Raw genomic sequence first — 25,319 nt, 5'->3', positions numbered from 1 at the left:
GTGCCCAGACTCTCCATTCATCCATGTGGCCATTTCTGGGGCCTCCTCCCTTACTCGGTGGCAGACAGCATACAGGCAGTTGGAGGGGAAGGCTGTATGCGCAGGTCTGCTGATGGCACACACCACTGTGCTTATAGCATAAACGTCAGGGAGGCTGAGCATGGACTGGCTAGGTGCCTGTAAGAGTCTTCAGTTGTATTCTGCCTCAAGAAGGTGGTAGAGAACAGGCTGGTCAAGTACAGCGTCGCCCAGTAAGTGACTTGGGTTAGAAACGCAGGCTCTGGAGTCAGCCTGCCCGGGTCTCCTCCTGGCTCTGCCACTTGCCAGCTTGGGTTCAGTGATCCAGGCTCTACATGCCTCGCTGTTTTCAGCTGTAAAACATGGATGACAACACCAGAGCACTGTTTTGTGAGCAGGGAAATGAAGTAACTGATGCACTCTATAAATAACAGCACAGGGTCTGATTAGTTTATTCCAAGCACATCATTGCAGTTAAATTATTATTGGGATTGTCATTAATGATGATAAGGCAAGACCTGAAAGAATTAGAATTTTAAATCAGAGAGGCAGAAAACGCTACCGTTTCTTTGTTATTGTATGTCCACTCCCATGTCAGTGTGACATTTCACATGGTCCTTGGCTTACCAGCACTGGAGTAGCCTACAATCTCTTCCCTTCCCTTTAGCTGGTTGTATCAGGCTCCCCATGCCTGCCTCCTAACCAGGACTCTGACAGGGTAGATGCATGGTTTTCATTTTTACTCAAATTTTGCAAATAGCTGTTGTGGCTCTTCTCTCTTATAAAATGATAGGTTCAACTAGCTTTTCTCCCAGGTTTCTTTTAGTTCTAACAACCTATGTATAGTTTTATTGGAAAAATAAAACATTATTATGACTGCCTGAATCTCAGGTCTTCTCTTTGGCAGGAGGAGTCTTGAACTGGCGGGTATTTGCACTCATTGGTACTTACATTGAAGGCAGACATTTGCAGTTAAGGAGCAGAATCACTGCTCAATACAGTGGAACAACGGGCAGCCCCTCCTGTCATCAGTCTGAAATGCTTAAAGGGGAATCAGCATTTTAGATAATTAACATAGATTAAGCTGTATGTTTGAATTATTTTCACCTCTATAAAGTAGAGTTCAAGAGGTATAATACTTGCAAAGATCTATTATGATCCAGACAAAGTGCCGGGCACATAGTAAGCACTGAGTTACTCCTATCTGCTGCTAGCTATAGTGATAGTTTACACACTGATTTGACTGATCTTTATTGGTTGTCTGTGTCATGTCAGACCTTGGGGTGGCTGATAAGGACACAGTGGTGAACCAAAACACTGCCCTTACCCTCACTGACCTTGCTACTTGGTAAGGGAGACAGATGATAATCAAATGCTCACTCACATATCAAACTACATTGTGACAATGAATAATGCTCTAAGTCCATTATAAGGGAATTTCACCAAAATGAGAGATGAGGAATGGCTTCTTTGAAGAGGTGATCTGGGAGCTGAGGGCTGAAGCATGGAACAGGAGTTAGCCTAGGCAAGGGGAATCTATCAGAGGGAGCCAAATGTGCTCGAAGAACTCAGATATGCTTAAGCCTTTGAAGAAAGCTAAGGGGATCATGGCAGGTGGGATGAGGCCAACAAAGCATGTCTTGAGGGCCACGGTTAGAAGTATGGTCTTCTGCTTAAGAGCAATGAAAACACACCCATTTATGGGTTTTAAGCAGATAAAAGTGGAGTTGCTGTGACTAGATTAGACTTGCCTTTTGAAACATCTCTGTATCTGGTGGGGGTCGCTGAGCAGATAAATGTGTACTGACCTGCACAGGGTTCCTTCTAAGAGTCTAGGGTTTCATGAGAAATGAGAGCTCACTCTCTGGGGATTAAGATGGAGAGTAAGAAATGCTAGGCGACTCTCCAAGGATTCTTGTTTCCTCAATTGTGTGGATAGCCGTACCATTCACAGGGACAGGGCTGGATCCAAACAGATCGTGAATTAGTTTTGAAGTTTGGGCATATATTTTATAATTAATTTAAAATAAAAACTAGAATGGCAATATTTGTCAATTCAAAAAAATAACATATATTGAAGGAGGATGGAAAAAGGAGATAAATTACCATGTATTGAGCACTTTCTGTTTTGGGTGCTTTTAATTTATCTTCACTCATCTTTCTAGAAACTTCAAAGGCAGACACTCTCTTCACTGATTGAATCAGAAAAAGATTCTGAAAGACTTGCCTAGAAATACAAAATGAAAGATAAGGAAAATATGTGTTGGGTCTCAAATTTATATGAGATCAAAATCTACTACAAGCTTTCCACCACAAAATATTTCTTCTCTTCCTACTTAATGTTGGATTCCAGCCCTGGTAGAATTTACAGGAAGATGTAAATGTAAATCTTGATGATAGTTATAATTTCACAGTGGAGGTTCAAGCAAGGTGCCCTGGATCTATAGAGGAGAAGTTCTGAGATTTCTCTGTGTCTTCTGGAGAAGAGAGAACCTGAGCTGGGTTGGGGCCAGGGTCAAGGATGCACAAAGGGGCGGATGTGGCTGGCCTCTATGTGATGGAGCGATTCATTAAATTGAGAGGGAGAAGAAGGAGGGTGTATAAAGACATGTTAGAGCTACTAGAACTCTTGGCCAACTTTAGAGACCCAAGTTTGCTCATGAAAACAGTAACCAAAAATCATATTAAGCATACTTGATAACAGTAAAAGACTTAAGCTCATTAACCCCCTTAAATAATTTATAATTACTATTACTAAAAATAATTCTGAACAGGGACATGAATATGCAAAGTTCCTTTTTGTTCCCTTAAGCCAGCCACTTATAAATAAGGCAGCTCTTTTTATAACTGAGCATAACCTCAAAGAGCCATAGAGTCCAGTCAGGAGGGGAACAATCCTTAGAAATAAGCAGGATCTAGAATTAATGATCGGTGTTTTGAACCCCTTGGAGCTCTTTTTTTTTTTTTCTACTGGGGTTTGGGGGAAACACATGAAAATTAACATAAGCACTGCAATTAGTGAAGGTATTTTTACAGATCCACTGAAACGTGTACAAGAAACTGGTAAGCGTGTTTGCCTCTGGGAAGTAGGCTGCAAGAATGGAAAGGAAACTATCTTCATAGTATATGATTATGTACCTCTTGAATTTTTTAAAAGATATGTAACTAAATACATTTTTGTGTTCTGAAAGCCACTAAGATGTAAAAAGAAGGTTGTGGACTCAGGCCCTTAACACCTGAGCTCCAGTTTCCTCATTCACCAAGTCCAGGCACGAATTCTTACCTTGAATGGTTTATAATGAGGATTAGAGATGGTGTATACTTAATGCCTGGCATTCAGTGGATGTTCAGTAATAATAATTATATTATTGAAGAGTAAAAGGCATTTTTTGATAGGTCATAGGTAAATAAATTTTTTTCTGGCTCAGTTTTAGGTCCAAAGTGGTTTTTGCAAGTAAAAATATTGACCTGGTATTCAAAAAAGCAAAAGAAAAGATATGAAGTCCTCCAGCACTGATAGAGTGCTTGTGGATCATAGGAGAATTCCACAATTCTAGTGCCATACCCTAATGGGAGGGAAGAGAATAGTAATAAACAACAACAACAGCAACGACTTGATTATTATTATGCTCAGAAAGCTTATCCAACCCAGGTCAAAGCTAACTTCATCTTTGTCTCATATATTTCTTAAGAGAATTCAAAGTTTATCTATTTCAGTGGATTGCATTGCCTAAATGTTACAGACATAGTCTGGGCATTAAACTATTACATTTTCAAGTTCTGGATTAAGAAAATAATTACAAGGCCTAAATAGTTTAAATCCTAGCTGCCAAGTCTTATGAATATTATAGTGCTATCTATAAGGCTGAGTAATTGTTTGATCTGTTGACATGGTAACCGTTGTGTAAAAGCAATCTGTAAGGTTGTATTCGATCTTCCGAGCAGTCCTTAAGAATTGTGTTCAGACATAGCCATTGAAATCTGGGAAGCTTCTTATTAAAAGCATGACCAACAACGTGGTTAATTTTCCTCAGAGAAGATGTCAGTTAACCCTAATAGAATTATTTTGGTGCTGATTTTGTTTAATCAAACATCACAAAATAATTGAGCTCTGAACAAATGGCTTATAGAAATGTGCAGGTTGGCAAGAAAGATTGGAGAGTGCATTTCAATAATGCATATATATTAATAGTTACTTTTTCCATTAAAATGGGCAATTATTGAGGGGCCTGGCGCTCCGATGTGTGGCCCTTACAGAACTGCTTTTTTTCTCATCCCACAGAAAGTCAGGTGCCCTGACAGAGGGGAGCATTTGGAGGTTTGAAAGGAAGGGAAATTGTGCTGTTTATCACCTCTCAGGTCTGGGAGGACAAAACCCAAGGTTTGTGACCCACATTTATTTATAGACATCTTACACACTATCCCTATGTCCAAGATCTCCAGAAACATCTTTACAACCATGATTTAAGCCACTATTTCAAACCTCTGGCTGTATAGAAGAATCCTATGGGGAGCTTTTAAAACCTACTGATGTACAGGACCTGAACAATTCAATCAGAACCCTTCTGGCTGGGGCCTTGACATGGGTATGTTTCAAAAACTCCCAACATGTCCTGGGCAGAGTACTACTGCTTTGAGCCATTGGTCATTCTACAGAATTATTTTGCAACTTCTCTACAAAAGTGAGTAACATAAAGGATTAGATGATCAAATCTGACTTGCACACATTAGTGATTTTACCCATTGTATCAGTCAGCTCAGGCTGCCATAACAGAATACCACACACTGGGTGGTTTTAACCTCAGAAATGTATTACCTCACACATATGGAGGCTGAAAGGCCAAGATCAAGGTGCCAGCAGGCTTGGTGTCTGACGAGACCTCTCTTCCTGGCCTGCAGATCCCACTTCTTTGCTGTGTCCTCACATGGCCTTTCCTCTGTACTTGCACACACTCCTGGTGACTCTTCGTTTCACACTGGTACTGTTAGATTCGGGCCCCATACTTAGGACTTTATCCAACCTTAATAATCTCTTTTAGGGCCCCATCTCAAAATAGAGTCACATGGTGGAGGGGTTAGGGCTTTAACTTATGAGTTCGGGGAAAAACATTATTCAGTCCATAAAACCCACTAACAGGCTTTTTACTCCGAATTCCAGAGTTACAAATAATTTTGAGACACAGAAAGTAAGAGAGATCTGGAAGTACCAATACCACTCCCTGGGTCCTTTCTTGCCTTCGGGTCATACTTTTAACTCAGGGTAATTAAGTTTGTAAGTAATTTATGTGCCTACATGGAGAAAAGCTGTTTTGGACATGAAACATCATTATTTTAAATTTAGATAGGTACAGAGCTTACATGATGTTTTCTAGGAAATCATACCCTATAAATTGATAGATTCCAGTGGGTTTGTTTAACATAAGCAATTTCACACAGACTCAGTACATCCTGCTACAAGCATTCCATAGATAAGAATCTCAAGCTACGATTGGTTTGTTTTCCAGGAAGTCTGTTGTTAGAAAAAGGAAATTTGACTCAGCAACTTTTTTTTTTTTTTTTTCCTGGAGGATACCCTCACATGTATCCTCCCTCACCACTCCATACAGGAGGAGAATAAATTATAGTCCAGCTGGTAACCATAGCCTTCCCAGTGGGACCTGTGGCAGTCCTGAGCTGACCTCTTTCTTCCTCTCCACTCTGATGGACAGTGTTGTTAATCTCACCACAAAGCTCTGGGCACACTCTGACTTCAGTTTCTTTGCTGTTAACGGTGTGTTCTCCAGACCAGCACTGTCACCCAGGAGCTTGTTAAAAATGCAAAGTCTCAGGCCCACTCCCGGCTGACTGAATCAAAATTTGTATTGTAACAAGATTCCCAGGGGATTTGTTTGCAAGTTCAAGTTTGAGAGGCACATTGAAAGGGGCCAGTCTTCTCTGCCTCAGGGCCTTTGCAGTTGCCCTGTTATTTCCCATTCATGTGTCCTCACCTTTCAGGTCATAGCTTAAATATCACCTTTTCTCTTTCATCTACTGAGAGGAGCTGTCCCCATGTTATTATTGCATTAGCACATTATTTATTTCCTGATTAACACTTGTTATATATTTTAATTGTTGTACTGTTGCTTTGTTTGTCTTACTAACTTAACCTCCTTGAGGTAAGGGAATCTTACTGGGCTTGATCATCAGCCATATCCTACTGAACATCACTCTGTGCATACTGAGTAGCTAGTAAATAGTTGTTGAATCAATTATGAGCAAACTGATTTTCCATGATCTGGTGCCTGCCTGTGTCTGGCTCTAACATTATCTTCTTTCTTCTTTCTTTGCACTCTAGATTTCAGCTCAACTTAAACTACTTACAGCCCTCCATCCTCATCCCCATCCCTGAATCAAGTATTTTCATGCTTTCTTGCATTTGCTCAAGCTGTTCACTCTTCCTGAGCGCTTTCTCCCCATCTTGTCCCACTAAAGAGTGCATATTCACCCAGAGACTGCTCCACTAACCTAGAAAAGGCAGCTAAAGGACCAGCTGGACGGCATTTGTATCTTGAGTTACATTGGATTTTAGTGACACTTAACATAACACCAAAATCCAATTGAGAGAAAGGAAATAGGTGTTTCTCATATCTGTATTGCCATTGCTTAATACATGAGCACAGGAACGTCTCAGTGAATGGCCTTTGAATTATGAGGCAGGAGGAATACAAGATGATGTCTGGAGGATTTAAAGACCACCCATGTCTACTTCAAAATTTTGCCATGAAAGATCCTTCCCAGACATCATAGTTTCTATAGTCCTGCGTGTACTTTTCATGGTGAAAAAGTACTTTTTATATCCCTTTATGTAGTGGTCTAGCAGTCCTGGAAAGATAAGCTGAATCAAATAAACACTTGATTAGCCACACTACTGAAGATAACCTAGCTTCTCAATGTAAAAATAAACAAATATGCTATCTTAGTCCGTGCAGGCTGTTATAACCCAATATCATTCACTGGGTAGCTTGTAAACAACAGAAATTGATTTCTCACAGTTCTGGAGGCTGTTAAGTCCAAAATCAAAGCATCAGCAGATTCAGTGTCTGGTGACAGCCTGCTTCCTGGCTCAGGGACTCCTGTCTTCTCACTGTGTCCTCACCAGGGCTGAAGGGGCGAGAGAGCACTCTGGGATCTCTTTTATAAGGATGCTAATCGCATTCATGATGGCTCCCCCTTAGTGACATAATTACCTCCCAGAGCCCGCTTCCTAATATCATACCATTGGGATTAGGCTGAATTCACCATAGGAATTTGGGGAACGATAGCATATCCTCTTTGGTTTAGGGGCCACTTGTCTCTTAGCTTTGTGGACTTTCCATTGTGACATAGACTCCGTTTCTCAAATAGTCTAACATCTCAACAGCCTTCTGCAAAACTTCTTATGGGACAGAATTCAGTGGCAGTAGGTGGCTACTTACTTAGATGTAGTATGAAGGATACTGAAAGGCTTCTTACCCAAATATGTCACTTCCATATCTTCTGAGCTGTGAACTGAGCCTGCTGTAATTCCAATTTTTGAGTTGTTTCCTTGGATCGATGTGGAGGTGTCTGTTAAAGAGATAAATTTCCAATTCATCATTGGAAAGTATATGCTTTAAAAAAAATACTAACTCAAGCGCAGTTTGTAAGGAGCTGTAACCCAGTTCCCTGTGATAGGGAGGTTAACTTTTTAGTTTGGCTTGCCTGGTGTTCCCCGGGAAGACATATTTGGCTTAGTCTTGCTAACCTGCATAGGGGAGAGGACCTGTCAGTTAGTAGGGCTTCATGGTCAAAGGCATGGAGGCAGTGAAAAAGAGAAAGCTAAAGACTGCATGAAATAATAGCTTATTCTCCTTCTAATGAAAAAAATGAGAAGAAATAAAAATACTTTAATTGAATATTAAGTCTTCTAAAACACTCCCTTATGTACAGTCATATTTGATTCTCCAATAACTTAACTCCATTTTACTGGTGAGGAAATGAAGCTTCACAGAAACAAAGGATGATCCAGCTAGCATCCTGAGGGTTGACAATCCAGTTCATGTCCTCTGACTTGCCATGACCTGACAGATTACACTCGCCCAAGAAGGGAATAAGATCTGAAAGGTGATGCTAGAATTCCAAATTAGTTATTAGTATTAGTTAGCCAGTGTCACTGTTTTCCATAGTGTTATGGACACTCTGTGTTATTGGACAGATACAGATTCTGCAGGATGTTGAGATAATCGGTATGACAGAGGGATAAAGAATGTTTGTTCTGTACTAAACCACTGGCTTGAATCAAAGCATAGTCTCTCCTTAATAGCAAAACCTCCCAAGGTCTTTAATAAACTGTACTTAGCCCCTCCCAACATGGCAATGTTTAATGGGAGGCAGCTGGGGGGTTTCTATGTTCAAGGAATATATTGCAGGGCTAGTATTCATTAGAATGAAATGTGGGGATAGCTATCCTAAAAAATCTATATAGAAACAGTTTCTTTCCTCTAGTTTAGAAAAGGGAAGCAAGAGATTCAGGGGCTTACAAAAATGGAAAGAAAAGAGAAAAGAAAAAAAAAAACAGAAGGAAAATCAAAAGCCCTTCTTGTCTCAGAGGGTAAACTGACTGATCAGCATCCTTCTCCACTTACCTGGCAGAGAGCATGACTCACTCCAGGTGAGTGGGTGAAAAGCAATTTGCAAGTTGTCTGGTTAGAAAAGAAGATTTAGTAGCAGTGATATGAGGACTTCTATTGTTCTTGCTTGTATACTTTGTCATATTTAAGCAAGTCAGAGTTGGGAGGCTCAAACAGAAAGGAAGAACACAGAGTGTTCAAGGGCATAACAAGAAGCCATTCTCCGCCCAACCCCCGCCCCCCAAGATTCATCTCTTTACATTCTAATCCTGGGGGTTCTTTCTTGGAACAGAATTTTCACTGGTTCTGATCCACCTTTTAGGCTCTGAAGGGTTTAAAAAAATACGTGATGGCCCCAGTTTTCAAAGTCTAAGAGGAAGAATAGTCCAGGTCAAAATGCTAAGAGATGTCAACAAAGGGAGAGGGTATTTGTAGTGCAGAGACATCAGGGAATATTTGGGGTATTTGAGCTGGTTGTTGAAGAATTAGGTGAAAGCGTGACAGCTAAAGGACAGTGTGAACTGGATAATGCAAATAGGGAATGAAAAGGTATTCAGGGGAAGCAGAAGTACTGCCCTTTCCTAGAAGAGTAACTTAGGGTGTTGGGGTGATGAATGCAGATGAGGCTGGAGAGGAGGGCCAGGGGTCTGCTGGGGAGGGACTTGATGGCCAACTGAGGCGTCTGCACTGCCTCAGGAGGGCAGCGGGCTTGAATCCAGGCTGCAGTAGCCCCGCACTCACCTTCCAAGAAGGCACTCTGGCCTTGACATGACAAATAGGCTTTTTGAGCCACCCTTCTAAGTACAGGGTGAACATAAGGAAACAACTTGGATGTGCTCTCTTCGAGTAGAGGGAGACAAAGAAGCAAACACCTAGATGTTTCATTGCCGATTGTAACTGCTACGAAGAGGAATTCCAGAAGAAAAGAGTAAGAAATGAAAGGGAAGACCTAAAATCAGAGAGAGCCATTAAGAGAACACAGTAATGATAATTTTAGTAGATCCTTGCCGTTGAGGACAAAGATGAAAGGGGTTCACAGAAGAAGACTGGAATAAACTTTGCAACTATTATTTTTTGAGGGGAGTAAGATGGAGAGGGCTATCAAAAATGAACAGTATTGGCAATGATAATGATTTGAATAGACATAACTCATGTAGATTTTACCATGTTGTAAAACAATGTGTGTCACGACATTAATTTTCTCAGTAAGTCTAGGAGGTACTCTTACTGTCTAAATTTCACAAATTAAAAAAAAAAAACCTTTGAGTGCTCAAAGGTTCAGAGAATATAAATGACCTGGCCAAGATTCCTCTTAGGATTTGAGCACATGTCCCTCTGAGTCCAACACTCATGTTAACTACTCTGGTAGTTAGGTAGACAGGTCAGAGGGTGTGGGTGAAATCGAGAAGGGGAAGGAAAATGGTATGTTCAGTTTTTGATGCAGAGAGTCTGAAATGCCCCTGTGGCATGAATTGCTAGTGATATTCCAATGGAAGAATCAGTGCTCAAGAGTGTAGGGAGAATTGGAAATGGCCATCCTAAAGTTCTTTGCTTATTGAAGCCATAAAGCATTCTAATGATGATTATTCAGGCAGCAATGATGTGTCAGGCACCATGCTAATTTCTTAGACATGTTATCTCATTTAGTCTTCATAACTGATAAGCTTGGCAAACAGACACTCAAATTGTCTATTTGCCTTTGGATATCATGTCTGGAGGTGATGAGGTCTTTGAACCCAGGAAAGTCTGACTTCCCAGATCATGCTCTTTCTATTTTGAGCTGTAGCTAAGCTTACTAACAGAAGGTAGTATTCAGAGAACATTTGTTACCCGAAACTGGGACATGCTGAGCCTGCAACAAGTAAAGGGGAACACTGGAGATCTTTCCCAAAGCTGTGTCTCCCTGAACAACAAAACTGGGGAAGTTTTATTTATTTTTATTGTTTTATTTTTTTTTAAGATTTTATTTATTTGTTTGACAGAGACACAGCAAGAGAGGGAACACAAACAGGGGGAGTGGGAGAGGGAAAAGCAGGCTTCCCGCGGAGCAGGGAGCCTGATGCTGGGCTCGATCCCAGAACCCTGGGATCATGACCTGAGCCAAAGGCAGACGCTTAACGACTGAGCCGCCCAGGCACCCCAAACTGGGGAAGTTTTAAACTAGGGTTACTTGCATGATAGGCAGTTCAGCATGGAATTGGGGTAAAAGTCATCTTAAGGTGACAGAGTCCATGTCAAGTTCACAAGGTCCAGCAAGGGTCAGCATCATCAATTATCTGGATTTAGTTGGTTCAGTATTTGAGTGCTCAAAGGGGTTTAAATCTTGCAAAGATAATTCAAGAACGTGCATCACATCAGTCTTTACTTTTGAACCAGCACTGGGACTTTTACCACTGATTTATTGTCCCTGATATGATTAGGTTATCTCCTAGCCTGATAGTGCCTGTTCTAAAATTCTGTTATTCCCTTAAAATCATTATCTACTGGGGTCTCTTCTGCAATTTCAGCATAACCCAGGAAGTTCTGCAAGAAATGTGCTTTGGGCAAGTAATGCTGATCAGGGAGAGATCACAAGATGGCCAGAGGCCTAATGACTTTTTAGTCATGACTTCTTAAGACTTTTTTTTTCTTTTCTTTTTTTTTTTTTCTTTCTTTCTTTTTTTTTTTTTGAGAGGGAGAGAAAGAGCAAGCACAAGCAGAGGGAGGGGAGGGGCTGGGGGGGAGAGAGAGAGAGAGAGAGAATCTTAAGCAGGCTCCACACTCAGTGCAGATCCTGATGCAAGGCCCGATCTCATGATCCTGAGATCATGACCTGAACCCAAATCAAGAGTCAGATGCTTAACCGACTGAGCCACTCAGGGGCCCCCTAAAATGACTTTTCTTATGTCAAGAAAGCTATGCCTTGTCTTCATTTTCCCAGGGACCCCTAACTCTTTCTGTTTAAACAGTCAAGTGTAACTGAACCAACATGAGTTTGCTCCTTGGTGATTCAGAAACTGCAAGAGGTTGAGTTGTCCCACAAAGAAACTTTTTAGTTGTAGCAGATAAGGAGATCACAGGGAATGGCTTCCAAAGCAATGGCTCCCTGAGAGAGGGTGAATGGGTTTCTTTTGTTTAGGGTTAGGATGAATATTTAGATAGGGAAGCCCTCTCATCCTATGTAGAGGTAGGCATAAGGTCACACATGCACCTTAAGGAAACATGTCTGTACATACATAGTATGTGATGTAAATGAGGCTGAGGTTCCTCCTTGGGTGGAGATTTTAGTATTATAATGAGGTAAAGGTAATTGTAGGTCATTCTAAAGGTCACTCCATGATCCCTCTGTGCAGGCACAAGTCAGGTTTTGGTCAGAAGGTCTAGGTTGTCTGGATCAAAGGGAGGTCCTGTCAGGGCAGTCACTATCACCTGGGCTTGGGTTTTGAGTTTCATTTGTCTGAGTTAAGGTAAAAGCCTGAAAGAAGAGCTTAGGGGAAAATGTAAGACAAAGGTTAGTGAGTACAAGCAGGTGGGCAGTCAAGGCCAAGTCTTCGGGTCTAGCTAGTGATACAGGGACCTATTCAAATCAAGTTCTGTCCTTGGCTGCAGATAGTACATGATTTGTACCCCCCCCCCCCGCCCCGCCTTTTATGGTGTATTCATCGTGTTCATTTTCCCTCTACCTAGGAGTTCAGTGCTCCATATTTAATTCCCTTTCTTCCCTGAAGAAAATGCCAAGGACTTTTCAACTGTAAACTTTCACACCATAGATGTGTAGTAAATGACCAGAAAACAGATGAGGCTCATATAAGTGATTGGGGTCCTTACTTACTTTTTTTTCCAGTATTTTATTTATTTATTTATTTGAGAGAGAGAGAGAGAGAGCACGAGCATGAGTGGGGAGGGTCAGAGGGAGGAGCAGATTCCCTACTGAGGAGGGAGCCTGATGCAGGGCTCCATCCCAGGACCCTGAGATCATGACCTGAGCTAAAGGCAGAACCTAAGCGACTGAGCCACACAGACACCCCAAGTAGGAATCTTTCATTCCTAGTTACAATTAAACTCAAATTTTGGCTAGAGGAGAGGTCAGTCTTTTCTGTCATTCACCCTGTCATTCACGAATTCAATCTAACAATGCTATGGAGCCTCCTCCCAGATTTGAGTTTCCAACAAGTGAATAAAGTGGACAGAAGCTCTGATCTCAAGGAGCTTACATAGAAATTGGGAATTAAGACTTTAAAGCAGAAACATATTTCCATAATGACAAACTGTGTTAAGTTCTTTAAAGGGGGATCTTTAGAGTTTATTAAAGGAGGATCCAGTCTGGTGGGGTCCCTCCTGAGCAAGAATTCAGGGAACTGAGCATATTGCAGCCCCATACTCACTGTGGGGTAGGAACCTTCATGGAACCTTAATGGAACCCAGCTAAAGGCAGTTGATGTGTGTCCCTGCTGGAGAGCTTAAGCATAAAGGTGACATGATCAAATCTGCATGCTAAAGGATCCTTCTGGCTTTAGTGCAGCTAATGGGATTAGGAAGGGGCCAGGAGGAAAGGAAGGTGGGAAAACTCCACAGGAAGATTTTGCAGAAGAGGTGTGGTAGCAAAGATGAGAAAATAGAATTCATTTTTCTAAGGCACCTTTTTTTTTTCCTGTTTTGTTCCCAGCAATTAAAATAGGGTGCAACACCCAATGAGTTTACAGGCATACCTCAGAGGTAGTGCAGGCTTGGTTCCAGAACACCACAATAAAGTGACTATCACAGTAAAGATTGTCAGATTAACTTTCTGGTTTCCCAGTGCATATAAAAGTTATGTTCACACTAAACTGTAGTCTATTAAGTGTAGAGTATGGCACTGTGTCTTAAACAATGGTACATACCTTAGTTAGAAAATTCTTTATTGCTAAAAAATGTTAAGCATCAGCCATGTCCACAATAGCCAAAATATGGAAAGAGCCCAGATGTCCACTGACAGAAGGATATACACACACACAATGGAATATTAGTCAGCCATCAAAAAGAATGAAAATTTACCATCTGCAACGATATGGATAGGAGTAGAGGGTATTATGCTAAGTGAAATAAGACAGAGAAAGACAAATACCATATGATTTCAATCATGTGGAATTTAAATAACACATGAACATAGGGGAAGGGAAGGAAAAATAAAGATAAAACCAGAGAGGGAAGCAACCCATAAGAGAGTCTTAACTATAGGAAACAAATTGAGGGTTGCTGGAGGGGAGGTGGGAGAGGGGATGGGGTAACTGGGTGATGGGCATTAAGGAGGGCACTTGAAGTGAGCACTAGGTGTTGTATGCAACTGATGAATCACTAAATTCTACCCCTGAAACTAATAATACACTGTATGTTAACTAAATTGAATTTAAATTAAAAAATGTTAAAAAATGTTAAGCATCATCTGAGTGTTCATTGAGTTGTAACTTTTTTTATTTTTATTTTTTTTTATTTAATTTTTTTGCTGGTGGAGGGCCTTGCCTTAATGTCAAGGCTGCTGACTGATCAGGGTGGTGGTTGCTGAAGGATGGGGTGGTTGTGGCAATTTCTTAAAATAAGACAACAATGAAAAGTTTGCCCCATTAATCTTTCTTTCACTTGAACACTTAAGAGGCCATTGCAGGGTTATTAATTCCCTTAATTTCAGTATTGTTGTGTCTTAGGAAGTAGGGAGGCCTGAGGAGAGGGAGAGAGATGGGGAAATAGCTAGCTGGTGTGGCAGTCAGAACACACAAGATTTATTTATTAAATAAATTATCAATTAAATAAACCCATTCACCATTTTATATGGGACTGTTTGATGGCGCCCCCAGAACAATTACAATAGTAGCATCAAAGATCACGGATCACAGATAATCATAACAGATATAATAATATGAAAAAATTTTAAATATTGTGAGATTTGCCAAAATATGATACAGAGACACAAAGTGAAAAATGCTGTTGCAGGGGCACCTGGGTGGCTCAGTCAGTTAGGTGTCTGCCTTCGGCTCAGGTCATGATCTCAGGGTCCTGGGATCAAGCCCTGCATCAGGCTCCCTGCTCAGTAGGGAGCCTGCTTCTTCCTCTCCCTCTGTCTGCTGCTCCCCCTGCTCGTGCTCTCTCTCTTTCAAATAAATAAATAATCTTTAAAAAAAAAAAATGAAAGAAAAATGCTGTTGGAAAAATGGTACCCACAGACTTGTTCAGTATAAGGTTGCCACAAACTTTCAATTTGTAAAAAATGCAGTACCTGCTAAAGGTCATAAAAGGAAGAACAATAAATCAAGATATGCCTGTATTTAATATATAGTTTGTTATATGAAATGATTAACTCTTAAGTGATTTCAAGAGGTAAAACCTATACAAGTTGTCAGTAACTTAAATATGGGGGGCCAAGGGAAGGGAAGGCCATGGGAAGGGAAGATGTGACAGCTGACAAAACTTGTGGTTTACAGGCAGATAAGGTTGCCATGCAGAGGGCTTTGTCCTTTTGTTTTCTTTGGATCTGCGTCAGTATTTTCTATAAAGGGCCAGAGAGTAAATAGTTCAGGCTTTATGGTCCATGCATCCACAGCTACTCAACTTCTATTGTAACATAAACTGGCCACAGACAAAACTTAAATGAACAAGTGCCATGATGTTCTGATCCAACTGCTATTTGCAAAACAGGCAGTGGGCAGGATTCAGCCCACAGGCAATAGTTTGCCAGGCCCTGACCGGATCATGACTTTAGTTTTATTTATTTATTTTTTTAAAGATTTTGTTTATTTATTTGACAGAGACACAGCGAGAGAGGGAACACAAGCAGGGGGAGTGGGAGAGGGAGAAGCAGGCTCCCCGCTGAGCAGGGAGCCCGACGCGGGGCTCGATCCCAGGACCCTGAGATCATGACCCGAGCCGAAGGCAGACTCTTAACAACTGAGCCACCCAGGCACCCCCATGACTTTAGTTTTAAACAAGTGTAATTGGAGGTATTTTTGAGGCATCCACATAAATATGTTCATATTATTAATTATTGTTAAATCCAGCTGTTAAAAAAAAGTACTTCCAAAAGTATTTAGTAATTAGAACAAGATAAAATATCTAATCTTTGATTGGTAAGCATCTTTTAGGGAATTGTGTTCCCAGAGGGGGAGTAGATAAGTGGTCATTTGTAGCTAGCATATACATTTTAAGGAGATGGCTCCTCTAGTGACAGTATTGTTTCCAAAAGTGACAGCTAGCTAGTGTCAGCAGATGTGCATTGTTTGGCCCTCAGAGTACATGATATCTTTTGAAAGGCATCAACCTTATAAAAAATCAGAAGGTTCCACATAATGCTGTTGGGGGGGGTGGAGGAAGAAAGTGCTGAAACCAAGTATAGTCATTCCTTTTAGTTAGCGATATAGAAAAGTTTCATAGAGAATGAGAAACCTAGATTGACTTGAGGGGCAAACTGTTCAATTAATCTGGGATGTTTTAATTATATACATTTGAGAATAAGCACCACCCCATTGTTTGTATTTGAGGGAAATGCAGGCATTGAAACAGTGAATGCAGATCATTTAGGCAGAACTATTATGAAATCTGTTCCTGATTTATAATTTAACACATATTTATAAGTATGCATAATTGTACTGTGTTCCTTTAGACTTGGTTGTTTGGGGGACAGAATTGTCTTATTCCCACCCACGTCATTTGTTTATTTTATATGTTCTGCTGCTGTAGGCATTTTAAGTTGTTTGGGCAATGACATTATGAAATGTAAGTCTAGAGACTTTATTGACTATGCAAATCTGTAATTTCACTACAGCTTCATACTTTCCCATTAAATCATAATAGAGTATCACTGAGCATTTTCTGTCACCCATTCAGAATTTTAACGAGAGATGCTGCATCATAAGGTCAAGAATAGAAGTCCAGGGAAGTAAATCTCTATGGTCAGTAGCTTCTTTAAAAAGCGCAAAGATTTTCTTCGAAACCCCAACCCTTCAGAGAATGTAATTCAGTAGTTCCCAAACCTGTCTACATTTCATCTGAGGAGATTTAAAACACAGTGATGCCTATTTGAAAATTTTAGAGAATCCCCCAAGTGATTCACGTGTGTAGGCAACTTTGGGAGCCCCTGGCTTAATTCAAAATCAAGTCTATAACAGCATAAATTTGTCTGCATCTTGGACCTCCAGGAGCTTTGCGGTGAGATGAAGCTTGGGTCCCTCCATGAATGCCCAGGGTCCACCATAGTAAAAAGCCATTCCTAACATTCTTCCTAGAGTACATTAAAAAAACAAACAAACAAACAAACAACAAAAACGATGATTCTTATAATTAAGGTTTGAATAGGTATAATCTGAATTAGTGTTTTTATTGTAATATAGCAGCCCTGAAACTCTTGTTTCATGTCTAGTCATGCTGCCTAAAGTTTAAAAATAGAGACTCAGTCTTAAAAAAAAAAAGAAAGAAAGGAAGAAAAAAGAAAAAGAAAAAGAAAAAAAGTCATTGAGTGCTGCTACAGAATTCCTTGTGAAGCTCTTAGTAGCCCCTCCACCTTGTCCACTCTGCCCCCCTCCTAGAACCGAAACCTAGCTCTTTTGTAGTATCAAAAATTCAACATTCCTTTGCATGTTTCCTAAAAAGCCTTTTCCATAAATTAGACAGGACAAATGTATTTTAATGAACAAATGGTGTTTTAATAAGAAAGCTCTTTTTAAATTAGTTCATTCTATTACGGTTTTAATAAGCAAAAAAATAATATTGTAGAGAATTATGCAATAAAAGCACCAGCCAGCTTGGTCTACAGAGTAAGCTTCGGAAACATGCAAATGGAATTTCACTAAAGAAAATATCCCTGGAGTGACAAAATTTTCTTTCATATAGAAAATGTCTGTGTAGGGAAAAGAACAGATCTCTTCTAGATAAAAATGATGCACCAAACAGTGTTTATAAAAATTCTATCTCTGTTTGAGTTCTGCATTTGGCAGTAAGACAGCAACTAATTTGGTTTTATTTTAAAATTCCAGTGATTATAAGGTCTGCACTTTCCCTGTGGAGTAGCTAACTCTCTACTAGAGCCAGACCCCAATTTTTCTTTGCCAGTCACATGTGCTAGAGAACTTTAGCTGACAGGTGCTTTTTCATTGTTTCTCTCCGAGCCAGAAGCAGTGGAGTCACAGCTGATGTTCAGAGTCTAGGGCTTTACCACTCTCTTTTAGGAGCATTCCCAGGAGACAAGATGAATGTGTCTGATCATATGTGCTTTGAAAATCCCTTTTCCTTCTGGAGCTACCTACTCTCCCTGTTGGAATTTGAATTACTGGCTAATTGCCTAACAGTCAGAAGGTCTTCACATACCAGATGCAGAAGTAAGAAAAAGCGTATTTGTTGGACTGTTTCATTGCAAGTAGTAGACTATCCAGGAAGTGTTGGTCATCCAGTAAGGAAAGTTTATCATTTCATGTTTGAAATTCAGGGGTACAGTGGTACGTGTATTGGTTAATTTTGTGATATCATTATGCCACTGTTAAAGAATGATTAATAAAGACAATTTAGATGATACTAACTAATTTTAACATTCATGAACTAGACAGTCTCCTTGCAGAGAACCACAAAATGGGGTGGAAGGCAGAAAGCTTTTTACAGGATAAAGATTAAACAACGAAAAGACAAACAGAAAATACCCTAATTGGTTGGGGCCATATAGTTAATCTTGTTTGGGGTGAGAAGGCTCAGAGTTGGCTTGGTGTTTGGGGACTAGCTGACTGGATACACTCTGCGTCTGGTCAAGTGGAGCCTGTTTATAGGGACACAGAACCTATCTAACTTTGGTTTGCTGACATGGCACCCTGGGAAGGAGTGGCTCCATCTTGGGCCTAGAAGTTATTTCAACATCATCAAAGACACAAATTCTTTTTTTTTTTTTTTTGAGAGTTGGTAATTTTATTTTTTTCTTTCTTTCTTTCTTTTTTTCTTTCTTTCTTTCTCTCGTTTTTGATGTAGTATTCCATGATTCATTGTTTGACACAAATTATTTTTTATCTATTTTTTTTTCTATCCTCAGTATATTGACTTCTTCCCATAGCTTGTCTCTTCATGGTTAAAAAATGGCTGCTGCAGCTCCATACATCATGTTTGCACACATCAAAGTTCAAAAACTAAAGACATTATATCTCTAATTTGTGTCTCTTTTAAGAGTGAAGAACACTTTCCTGGGACTCTACATCAGGCTTATTTTTGCTTTCATTGACAGAACTCTATATTATTTCTTTCCTAAACCATTGATCTACCTACCCATATAATCTATATGCCACACATTGTGTTAATTGATGCTACTATCAATAAAGTTCTCTTCTCTTGCTAACAGCTAGGATTTCAACATCTCTTCCCCATGAGGCAGCTACTGAGCAGATCCGGTATCCAATATCCATAAACATTGGTGTCCAGGAAGAAAATGCATCCTTATCAGAGAATATAGAACTGTATCTTCTAAAGAAAATAGTAGTAGTAAACATTCTAGCGCTTTTTTTTCTAATCTTTCTGCACCTTAACTTTGGCTTTCCAAGTATGGCTAACTGAAACATGGTTTTGTTGCAGTGTTCAAAATAAAATTGAAATTTGCATTCCCACTAGCCTCTGGCAAAGTAAATTGACATTATACTTGAGTTTTCGTAGTCCTAAATGATTATTCTCCCTTCAATAAGTACCCATAGGCATTTGCAGCTGACTGTTTCTTCTTATGAAACAAGTCACTGAGTTTGTGTGGTTGGGTATAAATACACACAAATCAAATGTATCGTTTTAAAAAAATTCTCACTAAAACTTTTAAAGGTTAGTTGGTACCTTCATTCAACACAGTATATTTTCAATAATGATTTTTGTTGGCAAAGCAAGTAAATTAGACTTTTGTTCATTTGGTGCAAGAGGCAACTTTGTTGCTATAATATATACAATTAAACTGAGTTGAGATGTACTTTAAATGAAAACTGAAAACAAATTAAGTAATCAGTCAATGTAATGTTTGTAGTTACAGCTCTTGTATATATTTGGATAAGTTAAGGGGGGAAAGAAAGGTATTTGGCATTGCTGGGAATTCTATTTTATTCCAAGGGAGGAAAAAATAGTGAGCTGGCAACATTTCAAATTGGCTGTAAAATATTACAGATAATGATAATTTGTTTTTATATTTATATAAGCCCTACATCTACTCCCATAGATCAAGTTTAATCATATGCCATATTACTATCTACTAGTGTTGGAATCAGGCAATCTCAAGTTTAGCTAATGAAATTTATTTATAGGGTTTTTTTGTTGTTGTTAATCTTTCTTATTAACCATGAGCAGGACCTTTTAATTTGACATTGGGAAATGTTTGTATTAATAATAGCAGTTTTTTAGGTCCCAGCTTCTTACAATTTGACATTTGTAAAGTTAATGTGTATCTTTTTCTCTCTTATTACAAATTATTTCCTTAATTCTATGACTTTGGGATGGTTGCCAGTGACTTACTGCCTCAAAAATGATGATATTGAGAAAGAGATGATTATGTTTTATATTTAGCAAGATTTATTAGTGCTGACTTGGGCTTTGCGTTCAGGCAAATGAGTTTACACGAGTCATCTGACGATTCTTGGGTCTCTGCTTAAAGTTTAAATTCAACCATAGAAGGTTATGATATTTTATGAAGCTTAATCCCTGAGCCATTTTTTTCAGAGTTACCTGCATTTGATTTAGATTTTGAATATAGTTCTCATTCAAGTTTTGATGGAAGTATCATACCCTGCTATACATTGCACCCTGTTTTACTATGGCATTAAACTTCCAAGAGCAATAAATTCCTTCTCTTTCCCCCTTATCTCTTAAAATTATACATTTTTTTTAAAAGCCTCAGGTTTTCCAGTATTTTTCTAACCTATTTTTTGGTGCAACTGTATTAAAAATGTATGGGGAATATCAGTTAAATTTGTTCATTGGGTTTTATCCTGTAAATTAATTTGCTGACTTAGGACACCTTTTGCAACTTATAGATACTGAAAGTGTTTATTTAGTACATATTTTTTCAGGACTGTTGGTTGTAACAGAAACGCAACTTAACGTGTTTCAGCATAGCAGAACTTACTGGCTTGCATAATGGTGAGGTCTAGGGAACATGCTTCAGGCATGGCTATATCAAGTAGCTCACACAGTCTAATCAATAATCTTTCTCTTCTCTTTCTCAGTAATCCTTTCCTTTGAGTTGACTTCTTTCTCTTACAAACTCCTTCCTTATTATAGCCATGAGTACTGGCATCTTTACATCCTAGAAATTGCCAGTCCAACAAAAACAAAGATTTTTATTGTGTGTAATCTTAGTAAAGGTAAAATTAAATTCCTTTCCATTCTATAATGATCCTGTCCCTGACCCATATTCTATGGGTAGGGGGTTGGAATGTATCCATTTTTGACAAAGTGTGGTCCCTAGAGAACTGCCAGCAACATCACCTAAGATTTTGTTAGAAATACATACTCTTGGGGCACCTGTATGGCTCAGTCATTAAGGGTCTGCATTCGGCTCAGGTCATGGTCCCAGGGTCCTGGGATCAAGCCCCCCATTGGGCTCCCTGCTCCGTGGGAAGCCTGCTTCTCACTCTCCCATTCCCCCTGCTTGTGTTCCCTCTCTTGCTGTGTCTCTCTCTGTCAAATAAATAAAATCCTTAAAAAAAAAAAAAAATACATACTTTCAGATCCACTCCCATACCTAAAAAACCAAAAGATTCCACTGTGGGGACCAGCCTACTGGGTGATAAGGAGTCCTCCTAGTGATCCTGATGAATGCTCAAGCTTGAGAACCAGTGCAATACACTGATTGGTGGAGATTGGGTCATGTGAGCAAACCTCCCTCCCCGTGCCTGTCCCTGCCACGGGGCTTCCCTGTAAGTTGCATCTTATAGCAAGCACATAGAAAATAGACCTGAGGAACTGATGTCAGGAAGGAGGAAGAGTAGATGCTGTACTGGCAAATGGGAGATCTCTGCTACAATGAAATTTCAGCCCAATAGTACTTTTTCTTTGTTTCTAATGGTATTATTTCTCATGACACTATTGACTATGAATTCCACTCCAGAAAACCACTGTTGTAAGTAAGCAAATCCACATTCATCCTCCTCTAGGATAGTATTTTAGTTTTAAATTTCATCTCCAGGTAGGTACATGACCAATATTGAAAGATTTTCAGGGGATGCCTGGGTGGCTCAGTCAGTTAAGCATCTGCCTTCAGCTCAGGTCATGATCCCAGGGTCCTGGGATCAAGCCCCACATTGGGTTCCCTGCTCAGTGGGGAGCCTGCTTCTCTCTCTCCCCCTGCTGCTTCCCCCTTGTGCGCTGTCTCTCACTATCTCTCTCTGTCAAATAAATAAATAAGATCTTTAAAACAAAAAGGTTTCTAGACCATATAATTTTTTTTAATCAAATGCTTCCCAATCACTTAGATGTAAGTCAGCTACCATTACAGCCTTCAGTAACGAACCTTGTTGATCTAGGTGATAAATAGTAGACTAGACTGAATTTGCTTCAAAAATTCTCATTGACAATGGCAGTGAGGCCTACAGAATTTTAGGGAAGGTAGTCAACATTGCAATATCATTCAAAATAAATTTAAAGCATTTTTTTTTTTAAAGCAGCTAATAGGGGAGATACATGTACATTTTCGCATTCTTAAGATTTTTATTTCAGTTTATCATATGACTCCTCTGGGCATTTGTTGAAGATCCAAAGGTCTTTTTACTTATTTTTATTTTTAGCATATTCTTATTTGGCAGGTCTAGGGTAGGAACAGGGGATTTGTATTTTTAATAGTTTCCACAGCGAGTTCTTAGAATCAAGCAGGTTTGCCATACTCCATAGTGGTAAGAAGTAAGGATGCTGGGGTAGAATGGTTGGGGTCAAATCTTAGTTGTAGTTCATACTGACTGGGGGGGGCGGGGATAGTTGCTTAATGTTGTCAAGTCTGAAATGCTGCTGTTATCACTTATATTCCATTCTCTCCCTTTTCTCTCAACTAATCTGCCAGTTACTCTTTCTCATTTCTTATGCTGCAGATAGAGGACATGCAGTGGGGTAAAGGAGTACGGGAGATCCCCCCCTCAGTATGCACACTGCCATGCAAGCCGGGGCAAAGAAAGAAGACACAGAAGGGAACTCCGTGCTGCTGGACCTGTGAGCCTTGCGACGGCTACCAGTACCAGTTTGATGAGATGACATGCCAACATTGCCCCTACGACCAGAGGCCCAATGAAAACCGAACCGGCTGCCAGGATATCCCCATCATCAAACTAGAGTGGCATTCCCCCTGGGCCGTCATCCCTGTCTTCCTAGCAATGTTGGGGATCATCGCCACCATCTTTGTCATGGCCACTTTCATCCGCTACAATGACACGCCCATTGTCCGAGCATCCGGGCGGGAACTGAGCTATGTTCTGTTGACTGGCATCTTTCTTTGCTACATTATCACTTTCCTGATGATAGCCAAACCTGATGTGGCAGTGTGTTCTTTCCGGAGAGTTTTCCTGGGTTTGGGTATGTGCATCAGTTATGCAGCCCTCTTGACAAAAACCAATCGGATTTATCGCATATTTGAGCAGGGCAAGAAATCAGTGACAGCTCCCAGACTCATAAGCCCAACATCACAGCTGGCCATAACTTCCAGTTTAATATCAGTTCAGCTTCTAGGTGTTTTCATTTGGTTTGGTGTTGATCCACCCAACATCATCATAGACTATGATGAACATAAGACAATGAACCCTGAGCAGGCCAGGGGAGTTCTCAAATGTGACATTACAGACCTCCAAATCATTTGCTCCTTGGGATATAGCATTCTTCTCATGGTCACATGTACTGTGTATGCCATCAAGACTCGGGGTGTCCCAGAGAATTTTAATGAAGCCAAACCCATCGGATTCACTATGTACACGACATGTATAGTGTGGCTTGCCTTCATTCCCATTTTTTTTGGCACTGCTCAGTCAGCGGAAAAGGTAAGTGAAAATGCACACCACACTGTGCATTTCAGAAATGTGTTTGTTTTTTAAATACTGAAACCGAATTGATTGTACAGAGTGAGAAGTTTTATATCCTGAATTACTAGGCATCAATGCTATAGAAATCTAAAAACTGCAGGGAACTGTGCTATGTTCATTTCACTGGAAACCAATCAAAGGTAGCTTTTTCAAGTTAATTCATGATAGAATTATTCAATGTAGCAAGAGATTATCCAGTATAAAATTGTGTGATCTATCCAAATTAAACCTTCCTATGCATTCATTACCCACCTTCTCTTCTTATACATATGTTTCCTTGGGATAGGAGAAAAAGGCCACAATCCCTCATTAGGATGAGGATGGTCATTACTAGCTCTCTCTCACTCTTCTTAGTGACCATCTAGGCTGTCACTATGGATTGGATCTAGTGTGTGAGCAACACAATATATTAGAGTTGCCCATTTGCATATTACATGTATATGTATATATATAATAGATGAATATAGGAAGGTTTTGGTTATCATTCCACCCTAGGCTCCTTAAAACTAGATGTACATGAATCACATCAAGTGATTCAGAGGGATACCAGAGACTCAACTTTCTAGCAGTGGGAAGGACAGTATGCAGTAGAGCTAGTGTCATCGAGCCTCAGAAGTTCAAAATTAGTGGGCCCTAACATGTTGTCCCAGACATGGCTAGTGTGCATGCGCCCCCATATAGTTATGCATTTTTACAAATCTGTAAGTTAGGCAGCCCTAATGTGTTGATTCTTAAAGCGATTAATGCATGTCTAGCTGTGGGTTTGACAGGCGTGCAAATTAGGCAAAACTAAAGCATTGATTCTAGATGAGATTCATACACGTCTAACTTTTATACTCACCTGGATATGGTTTTGTGTATATGCAAATGAGGCAGTTCTAATGTGTTGATCTTAATAAGATGTGTTGTCCTTCATTCAGTGAAGTCAGCTCTGACAGGGTGGTGCCGGGGAAGCCAGACCGAGGCCTAGAGCTCTAACTGGCACGCTGTCTCGGAGAGAGCACAGTTACGGCTTGATTAGAAGTTAGAACACAGGGAATCTAGCCTGATTCCATGTTACTTTGGAGAAGTCTACAAAACATTCAAGGACTTAGTCCCCTACGTGAGGAAAGCAAGGATTGAAGTAGGAATCTCTACAAATTCACAAATCTGTGCCTCTAGGAATTAGTTGAATCTGGTTTTTCATTGTTACTTCTGTTCTCATAGAATCATATAAATAATTAATGACATTTGACTGGTGTTCAACCTGAGAAGATGTCTTTCATCTAAATTATTTGATTCAGAAGCTATCAGTTTGGACTGTATGGGTTTTGGGGGCTTTTTTGTTTGTTTGTTTGTTTGTTTGTTTTAAATGAGTATCTCATAAAACCACAGAGAATTCTGCAACCAAGGACAGTGAGTGGTTCCAGATACGGTTTTAGTGTAAAGTGTCTTAGAGGAAGTTCTAAAATATATGCTCAACGAGCATAGTATGTTTCCAACAGTATATTTCAAATTCATAATGCATGTTTACTGTCTGTGAAACCAACTTGAATTGCATTTTATTGCTTCTATCTATCCCTGGGCCAGGGGAATAGTAAAATATGAGTTAGGGTAGTGAAATGCAATAGAGAGAAAAAGAAAAAGAATTTCCCAAATGTATGCTGGTAAGTTGATAACCATTGAACTT

General features: G+C 39.9%; 1 protein-coding gene across 7 annotated transcripts in view; it reads left to right on the top strand.

The window, feature by feature from the left end:
- The window catches only part of GRM7 (glutamate metabotropic receptor 7), a 932,433-nt gene that overhangs the window by 732,691 nt on the left and 174,423 nt on the right, over positions 1-25,319 (top strand). For all 7 annotated transcript variants that reach the window (XR_013449112.1, XR_013449111.1, XR_013449110.1 and 4 more), the window contains exon 8: positions 22,673-23,608. Coding sequence is in view for 3 of the 7 variants with exons in the window: in XM_078075756.1 (XP_077931882.1) it covers positions 22,673-23,608 (936 nt within the window). In the remaining 4 variants the exon portion in view is untranslated. The remainder of the gene's footprint in view (positions 1-22,672; positions 23,609-25,319) is intronic.

This window comes from Halichoerus grypus, chromosome 1, assembly GCF_964656455.1.
Source record: "Halichoerus grypus chromosome 1, mHalGry1.hap1.1, whole genome shotgun sequence".
Classification (NCBI taxonomy): Eukaryota; Metazoa; Chordata; class Mammalia; order Carnivora; family Phocidae; genus Halichoerus; species Halichoerus grypus.
The sequence above is the reverse complement of the archived record's forward strand: the minus strand, read 5'-3'. Positions and strand labels throughout refer to the sequence as shown.